This window comes from Thunnus maccoyii, chromosome 13 (assembly GCF_910596095.1).
Source record: "Thunnus maccoyii chromosome 13, fThuMac1.1, whole genome shotgun sequence".
NCBI lineage: Eukaryota > Metazoa > Chordata > Actinopteri > Scombriformes > Scombridae > Thunnus > Thunnus maccoyii.
In genome coordinates, this window is record NC_056545.1 from 4,812,957 (window position 1) to 4,826,631 (window position 13,675).

Genomic DNA, 13,675 nt, shown 5'->3' on the forward strand with positions numbered 1-13,675 from the left:
ACAGACTTTACTGATTAGATGTGTGAACAAACTGAAGGTTTATATCATGAATAAAGTTCTTTTTCTCAACAATGAACAAAATATTTTCAATTGTCTTCATTTCTGGATCTTATTAAAAGCTTCTGGAGAAAATGTGAAACTAATGAGAGTTTATTTGAGGCACTTTTCCTCCTGAGTTTATATACTGACTTTGCTTTCTTAGACATTAGACATACAATATTTCCCTCTGAAATGTAGTGGAGTGGAAGTATAAAGTAAAATGTGTTAAATGTGAATATTTTATGGTTTCGTTCATCTTCTGTGATATTAACTGAATATTTTTGGGTTGTAGACTGTTGGACAGGACAAAACAAGACATTTTAATTTGCATCTTGGGCTTTGAGAGACACTGATCGTCATTTTTCACGATTTTCTAACTAAATGATTGAGAAAATAATTGACAGATTAATCGATAATGAATATTATGATTAGTTGCAGCTCTAAATATATTGATCAACAACTATGAGTCTTCCTGTGGGCACCCATACGTGGGGGCTGGTGTATAAACTGATAATGGACAATGAAACACAGCTGTAAAGATATAAAATATGTCTTCATAGGAGAAGTTAAATTGTTGACAAATATTGTACATTAATAAACACCTAAAATTTCCCTATCTGCTCACATCTACATTACAGTGTTTTATAGACCACTTATTAAATGTTTATATACTGACTATAAATGTATAAATGCTAAATAAGGGAATTTTAAGTGGTTTTCTTTTCAACGTGCATTAATGCATTTTTTTGACCACTTGGGGGCAGCAGAACACACTGTAAACATCACTGGCAGAATACAGTATTATCACCTTATACAGTTGATGTGGTGAATATGTTACCAAACAGTTGCCTATTTACTCTTCCAGCAGACAAGAGACAACATTAGCATTCATTTGCAGCCATTTTTCTGTCCTCTTGACAAATGTAAATCCACATTCACTCTCTTTTCAGGTCTGTTTTGGTCTGCAACAACTCCTGAGTAAAAGATGTGTGACTGTAGCTGCTGAATGTTGCTGCTGTGGCTGGAAGCAACGTTGTTAAGAACCAAAACAGTAACTTTGTGGACTTTAACACTGAAACGATGAGCTGAAAGAAGCTGAAACACTCAGAAGAGCTGAGGGGGACTGCAGAGTCAGCTTATAATTCTCTGTGTGTTTGTTACCTCGACCTCCTTCACATTACACATGATCATTTTTTCCATTAATACAGAGATATTAATTAGAACAGCTTTAAATATACTAATAAGCCCTTTCACATGAGCATTTCATAGTGTAAACATTGGAGCAATTTTACATGTTGGTTTCATTTTTGAGGAAAGCCCCCCAGTCACTTTCCTGTTTAATAAACAAAGGCAGCCCTCAGTGGGTTATATAGACTTGGTTTCATAGATTCTGTGGCAGCTGGACAAGAAGCTGAGATTATACTCTAGTATTTACACTGTAGATATAACCCAAACCCAACGATTCTGGATGATCCACTGTTATGTTGTGAGTGTTGCAGCAGGTACACTGGAATGAAACACAGCTTGATAACTCCTCCTTCTTCTTCCTGCTCTCAAACACAACAAGCTCCACTCTGTCACACATGTCCTTGTTCACTCCCCTTTAGATCTACAGTTTGAAGATGGGTGTAACCAACATGTGGTGAAGTGCAGGGAGCTGTCAATACAATTCTGTATAATTGTCATACAAAAAAAATATCACTGTGTTTGTGTCTATATCTATCTATTTATCTATCCATATACATACATATATATACTGAGGACATGGTTTTTCTCCCAATGTTTAGCTGCCCTCTTCGACCAGCCTCGGCCATTGTAAGACCATGATTGAGAACATGGTCCGCAATTGTGGCTCTTACGTATTTCATCAAGAACGTGCCTATGTCCTTGGCCTCTTCTACCTCTTCCTCTGTTTGGCCTTCCCACCCTTCTCCACGCAGCCTTACTCCTCCTCTTCTTCTTCCCAGCTGTTGACTCTGTTCATTTCCTTGTTGTTCTTCCATTGTCAGTAATTGTAACACTGTGTTGTGCTCTGTCTATATGCGCTTGCCAATTGAAGGTTCATGAGATGCAGCTCTGAGCTATTTTGGAGAACTCAGAGCCTCACCTCAGAGCAATTCATCAGTTCAGGACACATTTACAAAAACAGTCTGATAGAAATGTATTGAAAATAAGCTCAACAGATTATGACAACAGTTTGCACGTAATGACTTATGTAATGAACTAATGTCTAGATGTTTTGTGGGGTAAAACTATTAGAGAACCAGTATGATACATTTTAACATGACATAAGCAATTGATAATGTAGGAAACAGCAGACAATTCTACATAATCATTTGCATGAATGTGCCAAAGCATTTGCAATTTGTTCAAAAGGATGAGAAATTGCTTTCATGATGTGCACAAGTGACGAGATGATGTGGGGGTTGAACAAGTAGTTTTGAGAATTTCAATTCTGTTCTGGTAAAAACTGTAAGTAAATCAAATGGAATAAATAATAATAAAAACAGATGATAATATAATATAAATGAATAAGGCCATAAGGAATATTTAAAAGATTCATTTCAGGAATTCATATGGACTCATTCTGAATATACTTTCTTAATTTGCTTTAGCTGCTCAGTATCATAGAGTTGCTATTTATTATCTCTCCACAGCAGCATTGGTGAAGTTCCTTTCAACAAAATTAAAAAAAAAGGAACAAGCCTCCACCAGGTCCTGATACTGATGAATGTGAGTTCATTGCTTCTTAACGATACTGATGACATATGCCAGGTCCTCTACAAATCATCATGTTCCTCCTTATTTTTTCGTATTGGCTCCATCAATTTCCACCTTTCTGTTGACATTAGTGTGAAAATGTTTAGGCCAGATGTGGATGAGCACTGATCTCATAATGTAGGGTTTGATCCCAAAGAGAAAGAACTTTTTAAAGAGTTAGTTTTTAATTCATTTACAGTTATTTATTTTTTATACATATACAATAGAAAGATAGATAGATAGATAGATAGATAGATAGATAGATAGATAGATAGATAGATAGATAGATAGATAGATAGTGTGTATATGTGTGTGTGTACTTTTTTACTTCATACTTTTAAGTTATTTATGTTTATCTTGTTTCTTTAATATTTAACTATGTTTCTAGTGTCTCTCTCAAATGGCTCCTCTTCCTGGTATGAATCACAGCTTGATAACTCCTCCTTCTTCTTCCTGCTCTCAAACACAACAAGCTCCACTCTGTCCACACATTTCCTTGTTCCCACAGAGGATGGGTGTAACCACCACATTGTGAAGTGCAGGAAGCTGTCGGCCTCCATTCACTCCAGAGACACATGATGTTTAGATCAGAGCTCAAACTAGTTTCATTTCTAAGAAGGTCAAAGTCAGACAGTCATTGACACTGAGAGCTGAAATGGCGCAGCAAGGAGTTCAGCTGGACCGGGAAGCTTTCTCTTGTTCTATCTGTCTGGATCTACTGAAGGATCCGGTGACTATTCCCTGTGGACACAGTTACTGCATGAGCTGTATTAAAGGCTTCTGGGATGAAGAGGATGAGAAGAAAATCTACAGCTGCCCTCAGTGCGGACAGACCCTCACACCGAGGCCTGTCCTTGGGAAAAACACCATGTTAGCAGTTTTAGTGGAGCAGCTGAAGAAGACTGGACTCCAAGCTGCTCCTGCTGATCACTGCTATGCTGGACCTGAAGATGTTGCCTGTGGTGTCTGCACTGGGAGGAAGCTGAAAGCCATCAAGTCCTGTCTGGTGTGTCTGGCCTCTTACTGTGAGAAACACCTCCAGCCTCACTATGATGTTGTTCTATTAAAGAAACACAAGCTGGTCGACCCCTCCAAGACGCTGCAGGAGAACATCTGCTCTCGTCATGATGAGGTGATGAAGATGTTCTGTCGTACTGATCAGCAGAGAATCTGTTATCTCTGCTCTGTGGATGAACATAAAGGCCACGACACAGTCCCAGCTGCAGCAGAAAGGACTGAGAGGCAGAGAGAGCTCGAGGTGAGTCGACACAAAATCCAGCAAAGAATCCAGGACAGACAGAAAAATGTGAAGCTGCTTCAACAGGAGGTGGAGGCCGTCAGTCACTCTGCTGATAAAGCAGTGGAGGACAGTGAGAAGATCTTCACTGAGCTGATCCGTCTCATCCAGAAAAGAAGCTCTGATGTGAAGCAGCAGATCAGATCCCAGCAGGAAACTGAAGTGAGTCGAGTCAAAGAGCTTCAGGAGAAGCTAGAGCAGGAGATCACTGAGCTGAAGAGGAAAGACGCTGAACTGAAGCAGCTCTCACACACAGAGGATCACAACCAGTTTCTACACAACTACCCCTCACTGTCACAACTCAGTGAACCTACAGACTCATCCAGCATCAATATCCGTCCTCTGAGATACTTTGAGGATGTGACAGCAGCTGTGTCGGAGCTCAGAGATCAACTACAGGACATCCTGAAGGAGAAATGGACAAACATCTCACTGACAGTGACTGAAGTGGACGTTTTACTGTCACAACCAGAACCCAAGACCAGAGCTGGATTCTTAAAATATTCACGTGAAATCACACTGGATCCAAACACTGTAAACTCACAGCTGTTATTATCTGAGGGGAACAGAAAAGCAACATTCATGAGGAAAGAACAGTCTTATTCTAGTCACCCAGACAGATTCAGTACAGATTGGCAGGTCCTGAGTAGAGAGAGTCTGACTGGACGTTGTTACTGGGAGGTGGAGTGGAGCAGGATGGGAGGAGTTTATGTAGCAGTCGCATACAAGAATATCAGCAGAGCAGGGAATGAAAGTAACTTTGGACACAATGACAAATCTTGGGCGTTAGATTGTGACACTGACAGTTATAAGTTTTGGTTCAACAACATCTCAGCTCCCGTCTCAGGTCCTCGGTCCTCCAGAGTAGGAGTGTACCTGGATCACAGAGCAGGTATTCTGTCCTTCTACAGCGTCTCTCAAACCATGACTCTCCTCCACAGATTCCAGACCACATTCACTCAGCCTCTCTATGCTGGACTTTGGTTTTATTATTTTGGAGACACAGCTGAGTTCTGTAAACTCAAATAGACAGAAACCATTTCAGACTTCATGTGTCAGATTCTGTGTTGAATTTCTTCATTTTCTTTGTCTCCAGTGTTTCTGAACTGCACAGAGATCAGCTGTCAATCAAATTGGGATTACCAACACTTTTTGTAATAATTTCTTTGAATGTCACTTTTTCCTGTGTGTTCTCATCCATGGAGACTATCACTGCTCATGACAATCTTTTAACTTTTACTGGCATTTCTTCAGATGAAAATTTAAACTTCTCTTTGTTCTAAATCTTAGTTTAATGTTTGTATTGATGTATTTGTGTGTTGTTGTTTCTCCTCCACTGAGAAAACACCAGACCTTCCTTTATCATAGATATTTTGTTCTCACCACTTTGTACATTTTTATAAAGAAATATACAATAAAACTTCAACTATCCTGATAATAATCAATAAGGAGATCATTTATTATTTTCTTGTACATAGCTGACATTCTGGGTTAAACAAAGTGATTGTGTGGATGAAGTGAATCTGAACATGAAATCATTGAACAAGAGTCATTTAACAGACTTTACTGATTAGATGTGTGAACAAACTGAAGGTTTATATAATGAATAAAGTTCTTTTTCTCAACAATGAACAAAATATTTTCTTTTGTCTTCATTTCTGGATCTTATTAAAAGCTTCTGGAGAAAATGTGAAACTAATATGAGAGTTTATTTGAGGCACTTTTCCTCCTGAGTTTATATACTGACTTTGCTTTCTTAGACATTAGACATACAATATTTCCCTCTGAAATGTAGTGGAGTGGAAGTATAAAGTAAAATGTATTTTATGGTTTCTTTCATCTTCTATGATAATAAACTGAATATTTTTGGGTTGTGGACTGTTGGACGGGACAAAACAAGACATTTTAAGTTGCATCTTGGGCTTTGAGAGACACTGATCGTCATTTTTCATGATTTTCTGACTAAATGACTGAGAAAATAATTGACAGATTAATCGATAATGAATGTTATGATTAGCTACAGCTCTAAATATATTGATCAACAACTATGACTCTTCCTGTGTGCACCCATACGTGGAGGCTGGTGTATAAACTGATAATGGACAATGAACTTACTTAACTTACTTAGGCCCTTTGCTCCTCCAAGGAGCATAGGCCATTGACGAACCACCTCCATTTCACTCGATTACTAGCGATTCCCGCTAGATCTCCCCAGTTGAGCACACTTCTAGTTATTTCCGCCTGGGCATCTCTCCACCAGCTATTCCTGGGTCGACCTCTTTTTCTTGTTCCCTGTGGGTTCCATTTCAAGGCTTGTCGGGTGATGTTTGTGGCAGGTTTTCAGAGGGAATGCCCAATCCAATCCTCAGAATTTGTAAGGTAATGGGATCCTGGCCTGCTCTCCTCCACAGATCCACATTTCTTACTTTGTCTCTCCACCAGATTTTGAATATCCTTCTTAGGCAGGTGTTAATGAATGTCTGTAGTCTGTTTGTTGTTTGTTTGGTTGTCCTCCATGTTTCAGATCCATACAGCAACACCTGCTTGACGTTGTTGTTTCTCAGTTTGGTGTTTGTTGAGATGTTTTTTGAGCTCCAGATCTTTCTGAGCATGTTAAACACCACCCTTGCCTTGTTAATCCTGCTTTTTATATCAGCCTCTGTCCCTCCGGTGATGTCCACAACACTGCCCAAGTATGTGAACGCCTCCACCTCTTCCGGGTTATCGTTGTTTATGAGGATGGGGTTGCTGGATTTGGAATGGATCTTCATGATCTGTGTCTTAGCTGTATTGGGTGTCAGTCCAAGGTGTATACCAGGTGATGCGGCTGGTGTAGGTCTGTCTGTCTTTTCTTGTATCTGGTTTTGTGTGTGTGAAAGCAGAGCTATGTCATCTGCAAAATCAAGGTCATCCAGCTGCTCCCACAGTGTCCACTGGATCCCATTTTTCCTCCTTTCTGTAGTTTCTCTCATTATCCAGTCAATTGCCAGGAGGAACAGGGATGGAGAAAGGAGACATCTCTGTTTTACACCTGTCCTGACCTTGAAGCTCCGGGAGAGTTGGCCTGCATGGATGACTTTGCATGATGTTCCTTCATATGATGCTTTGATAAGGTTTGTGATTTTAGTGGGAGTCCCACAGTAGTCCATTGGGCGCCATAGTGATGTCCTGTCTAAACTGTCAAATGCTTTTTCGAAGTCGATGAAGTTTATGTATAGGGACGTGTTCCATTCGATAGACTGTTTGATGATGATACGTAATGTTGCTATGTGCTCTGTGCATGAACGATCTTTCCTGAATCCTGCTTGCTGGTCCCGGAGCCTCTTGTCCACAGCTTCATGGAGACGGTTGAGAATGACCCGGTTTAAGATTTTGCTGGGTACAGAAAGTAGGGTGATCCCTCAATAATTGTTGCACTTGCTGCAGTCACTGTTCTTTGGCAGTTTCACAATGTGCCCCTCTGCCCATTCTGATGATGTCCTTTCCTCTTCCCAATTCTCCCAAAGAGACCGTAGAGCATGTCTGTCGACAGGGTGGCATCTATTTTCAGGGCTTCAGGTGGGATATTGTCGGGTCCAGCAGCTTTGCCAGATTTTAGTTGATTGATTGCTGCCCTGATTTCCACTTTTGTTGGTCTGTCACACTTGATTTGTAGGGGTATCGTGGCCTTGAGGATATATGGTTGGTCTGTCGACGCTGGCCTCTTCAGGTCGTCTTCAAAATGTTCTGCCCATCCGTCAAGCTGTGCCTCCTGAGTTGAGATCAGTTGGCCGCTTTTGTCTAAAATTGGTTTATTGGTATGTGGATATGTCCCAGACAGTTTCCTTGTGATGTTGTATAGTTCCCTCATGTTCCTTTGAGTTGCTGCCTGTTCTGCTTCCTTGGCTAGTCTCTCCACCTGTGATCTCTTGTCTCTCCTGATGTTCTTACGCACTTCTTTGTGGCATCTGTTATACTCCTTTTTGGGCAGATGCCTTTTCAGATCTTGTTCTTGAAGTGCTCACTTTTTGTTTGAGCTCTCTCCTCTGAATTGTTTTGAGGGTTTCTGGTGTTATCCATTCTTTGTGCTTTCGGGTCCTCTTCCCAAGGGCCTCCTCACAGGTTGAGCTCCAAGCTGCTTTTAGGTGTTCCCACCCTTCATTTATGGTCCATCCCTCCATCCTCCTCTGATGTAGCTCTTTATTTTCTCTTGAGAGGACCTCTTTGAGGTTCTTTGCCACTTGAGCATTGGTGAGGTACTCTGTGTTGTATTTTGTCCTCTGACTTATGGCTTGATGGTGTCTCTTCAGCCTTAGCCTGAATTTCCCTTCTAGGAGGTGGTGGTCTGAGGCTGCATCTGCTCCTCTTCTTGATCTGACATCTTCAATGGACCTTCTAAACTTTTTGCAGATACAGATATGGTCAATTTGGTTTTCTGTGACATGGTCTGGTGACACCCAAGTTGTTTTGTGGATTGTTTTATGGGGGAATACACTTCCTCCAGTCACTAGATTATTGTTAGCACAGGTCTCCGCAAACATCTCTCTATTTTCATTCATGTCTCCCACTCCATGTTTCCCCATCACCACCTCATATCCATCATTTTGATCTCCAATGTTGGCGTTGAAGTCCCCCGTCAGGATAGTGAGGTCTCTGGCTCCAATACTTCCAAGTAGGTGGTTCAAGCTGTCATAGAACCTGGCCTTGACCTCTTCGTCTGCATCGTTGGTGGGTGCGTAGCTGAATAATGTGAGCTTTCGCTCTCCTGTTCTTAGTTTGGAAGGTTGCAGAGATGAGGCGAGAGCTGATGGGTTTCCATGCAGTCATGGCCTTTCTAGCGTCCGTCGTCATCATGATGGCTACTCCCTCTGTATGGTGGGCTCCTGCGTTTTCATGTCCGCAGTAGATAATGGACTCTCCGCTGGCCAACTTGACCTCACCCAATTGAGTCCATCTTGTTTCTGCCAAGCCCAGGACTGAGAGATTGTAGCGTGCCATTTCCTTGGCAATAATGGCAGCCTTGCCAGCCTGGAACATGGTTCGAATGTTCCATGTACCCACATGGATGAATTTCTTTGGCATCAGAAGGTGTATCGGCTTCCAAGCTCCCTTGCAGGTTTGGCTGGGCAGCATCATACTCCCCATTACTGGGGCACCTTCGTCAACCAGATGGGTGATTTGGTTTTTGTTCATCAACGTTTTTGTAACTCGCTCTTTTTTTTTATGGGCTAAGGTAGTTAGCCCCACACCCAACCCCCTAGCCTGGAGGACCGGGGACTGCATTCATCTGACTCTTCCCCCTTGACCTGTCCGGTATGATTGAACCTACTGGGGATATAAACCCCCACCGGCGTGGCTCTCAGGTTCACAGGAATACCCAAGCCTCTCCACCATGACAAGGTTGCAGTCCAAAGGGAGGAATGGACAATGAAACACAGCTGTAAAGATATAAAATATGTCTTCATAGGAGAAGTTACAATTGTTGACAAATACTGTACATTACCAAACACTTGAAATGTCCTTATCTGCTTACAACTACATTATAGTGTTTTATAAACTACTTATTAAATGTTTATATACTGATTATAAATGCTAAATAAGGGAACTTAAAGTGTTTTTCTTTTCAACCTGCATTAATACATTTTTTTTGCAGCTTGGGGGCAGCGGAACACACTGTAAACATCACTGGCAGAATACAGTATTATCACCTTATACAGTTGATGTGGTGAACATGTTACCAAACAGTTGCCTATTTCCATTTTTCTGTCCTCTTGACAAATTTAAATCCACATTCACTCTCTTTTTAGGTCTGTTTTTGTCTGCAACAACTCCTGAGTAAAAGATGTGTGACTGTAGCTGCTGAATGTTGCTGCTGTGGCTGGAAGCAACGTTGTTAAGAACCAAAACAGTAACTTTGTGGACTTTAACACTGAAACAATGAGCTGAAAGAAGCTGAAACACTCAGAAGAGCTGAGGGGGACTGCAGTGTCAGCTTATAATTCTCTGTGTGTTTGTTACTTCATACTTTGAATATACAAACAAGCCCTTTCACACGAGCATTTCATAGTGTAAACATTGGAGCAATTTTACATGTTGGTTTCATCTTTGTGAAAAACCCCCCAGTCACTTTCCTGTTTAAGAAACAAAGGCAGCCCTCAGTGGGTTATATAGACTTGGTTTCATAGATTCTGTGGCAGCTGGACAAGAAGCTGAGATTAAACTCTAGTATTTACACTGTAGATATAACCCAAACCCAACAATTCTGGATGATCCACTGTTATGTTGTGAGTGTCGCAACAGGTACACTGGAATGAAACACGGCTTGATAACTCCTCCCTCTTCTTCCTGCTCTCAAACACAACAAGCTCCACTCTGTCACACATGTCCTTGTTCCCTCCCCTTTAGATCTACAGTTTGAAGATGGGTGTAACCAACATTTGGTGAAGTGCAGGGAGCTGTCAATACAATTCTGTATAATTGTCATACACTTAAGAAAAATATCACTGTGTGTGTATCTATATCTATCTATTTATCTATCCATATACATACATATATATACTGAGGACATGGTTTTTCTCCCAATGTTTGGCTGCCCTTTTCGACCAGCCTCGGCCATTGTAAGACCATGATTGAGAACATGGTCCACAATTGTGGCTCTTATGTATTTCATTACAAACATGTCCTTGGCCTCTTCTACCTCTTCCTCTGTTTGGCCTTCCCACCCTTCTCCATGCAGCCTTACTCCTCCTCTTCTTCTTCCCAGCCGTTGACCCTGTTCATTTCCCTGTTGTTCTTCCATTGTCAGTAATTGTAACACTGTGTTGTGCTCTGTCTATATGCGCTTGCCAATTGAAGGTTCATGAGATGCAGCTCTGAGCTATTTGGAGAACTGGTTGATCATTGCTTGATCTAACACTTCACACATTCCCCGTCATTAGTGAAAGTCAAGATTCACCTCAGAGCAATTCATCAGTTCAGGACACATTTACAAAAACAGTCTGATAGAAATGTATTGAAAATGTGCTCAACAGGTTATCACAACAGTTTGCATGTAATGAACTAATGTCTAGATGTTTTGGGGGGTAAAACTATTAGAGAACCAGTATGATACATTTCAACATGACATAAGCAATTGATAATGTAGGAAACAGCAGACAATTCTACATAATCATTTGCATGAATGTGCCAAAGCATTTGCAATTTGTTCAAAAGGATGAGAAATTGCTTTCATGATGTGCACAAGTGACGAGATGAATTTTTAAGTAGATAGTTAGTTAGATAGTTAGTTAGATAGATAGATAGATAGATAGATAGATAGATAGATAGATAGATAGATAGATAGATAGATAGATTCTATTGTCTCTCTCAAATGGCTTCTCTTCCTGGAATGGATCACAGCTTGATAACTCCTTCTTCTTCCTGCTCTAAAACACAACAAGCTCCACTCTGTCCACACATTTCCTTGTTCCCACAGAGGATGGGTGTAACCAACATGTGGTGAAGTGCAGGGAGCTGTCAGCCTCCATTCACTCCAGAAATACATGCTGTTTAGATCAGAGCTCAAACTAGTTTCATTTCTAAGAAAGTGAAAGTCAGACAGTCATTGACACTGAGAGCTGAAATGGCGCAGCAAGGAGTTCAGCTGGACCGGGAAGCTTTCTCTTGTTCTATCTGTCTGGATGTACTGAAGGATCTGGTGGCTATTCCCTGTGGACACAGTTACTGCATGAGCTGTATTAAAGGCTTCTGGGATGAAGAGGATGAGAAGAAAATCTACAGCTGCCCTCAGTGCGGACAGACCTTCACACCGAGGCCTGTCCTGGGGGAAAACACCATGTTAGCAGCTTTAGTGGAGCAGCTGAAGAAGATTGGACTCCAAGCTGCTCCTGCTGATCACTGCTATTCTGGACCTGAAGATGTGGCCTGTGATTTCTGTACTGGGAGGAAGCGGAAAGCCATCAAGTCCTGTCTGGTGTGTCCAGCCTCTTACTGTGAGAAACACCTCCAGCCTCACTATGATGTAGTTCCATTAAAGAAACACAAGCTGGTCGACCCCTCCAAGACGCTGCAGGAGAACATCTGCTCTCATCATGATGAGGTGATGAAGATGTTCTGTCGTATTGATCAGCAGAGTATCTGTTCTCTCTGCTCTGTGGATGAGCATAAAGGCCACGACACAGTCTCAGCTGCAGCAGAAAGGACTGAGAGGCAGAGAGAGCTCGAGGTGAGTCAACAAAACATCCAGCAGAGAATCCAGGACAGAGAGAAAGATGTGAAGCTGCTTCAACAGGAGGTGGAGGCCGTCAATCGCTCTGCTGATAAAGCAGTGGAGGACAGTGAGAAGATCTTCACTGAGCTGATCCGTCTCATTCAGAAAAGAAGCTCTGATGTGAAGCAGCAGATCAGATCCCAGCAGGAAACTGAAGTGAGTCGAGTCAAAGAGCTTCAGGAGAAGCTGGAGCAGGAGATCACTGAGCTGAAGAGGAAAGACGCTGAACTGAAGCAGCTCTCACACACAGAGGATCACACCCAGATTTTACACAACTACCCCTCACTGTCACAACTCAGTGAACCTACAGACTCATCAAGCATCGATATCCGTCCTCTGAGATACTTTGAGGATGTGGCAGCAGCTGTGTCAGAGCTCAGAGATCAACTACAGGACATCCTGAAGGAGAAATGGACAAACATCTCACTGACAGTGACTGAAGTGGACGTTTTACTGTCACAACCAGAACCCAAGACCAGAGCTGGATTCTTAAAATATTCACGTGAAATCACACTGGATCCAAACACTGTAAACACACAGCTGTTATTATCTGAGGGGAACAGAAAAGCAACATTCATGAGTCAACAACAGTCTTATTCTAGTCACCCAGACAGATTCAGTACAGATTGGCAGGTCCTGAGTAGAGAGAGTCTGACTGGACGTTGTTACTGGGAGGTGGAGTGGAGCAGGATGGGAGGAGTTTATGTAGCAGTCGCATACAAGAATATCAGCAGAGCAGGGAATGAAAGTAACTTTGGACACAATGACAAATCTTGGGCGTTAGATTGTGACACTGACAGTTATCAGTTTTGGTTCAACAACATCTCAACTCCCGTCTCAGGTCCTCGGTCCTCCAGAGTAGGAGTGTACCTGGATCACAGAGCAGGTATTCTGTCCTTCTACAGCGTCTCTAAAACCATGACTCTCCTCCACAGAGTCCAGACCACATTCACTCAGCCTCTCTATGCTGGACTTTGGTTTTATTATTTTGGAGACACAGCTGAGTTCTGTAAACTCAAATAGACAGAAACCATTTCAGACTTCATGTGTCAGATTCTGTGTTGAATTTCTTCATTTTCTTTGTCTCCAGTGTTTCTGAACTGCAGAGATCAGCTGTCAATCAAACTGGGATTATCAACACTTTTTTGTAATAATTTCTTTAAATGTCACTTTTTCCTGTGTGTTTTCATCCATGGAGACTATCACTGCTCATGATGATGTTTTAACTTTTACTGACATTTCTTCAGATGAAAATTTAAACTTCTCTTTGTTCTAAATCTTAGTTTAATGTTTGTATTGATGTATTTGTGTGTTGTTGTTTCTCCTCCACT

General features: G+C 41.6%; 2 protein-coding genes across 2 annotated transcripts; both read left to right on the forward strand.

Annotated features, from left to right (window-relative positions):
* Nucleotides 1-3,331: 3,331 nt before the first annotated feature.
* LOC121909652 (tripartite motif-containing protein 16-like) lies at nt 3,332-5,163 on the forward strand. Its single transcript, XM_042430189.1, has one exon. It carries the CDS (start codon nt 3,455-3,457, stop codon nt 5,123-5,125), a length of 1,671 nt encoding a protein of 556 aa, XP_042286123.1. The 5' UTR covers nt 3,332-3,454; the 3' UTR covers nt 5,126-5,163.
* A 6,462-nt stretch (nt 5,164-11,625) lies between these two features.
* Nucleotides 11,626-13,367, forward strand: LOC121909651 (tripartite motif-containing protein 16-like). The gene has a single exon (XM_042430188.1). It carries the CDS (start codon nt 11,697-11,699, stop codon nt 13,365-13,367), a length of 1,671 nt encoding a protein of 556 aa, XP_042286122.1. The 5' UTR covers nt 11,626-11,696.
* Nucleotides 13,368-13,675: the final 308 nt, after the last annotated feature.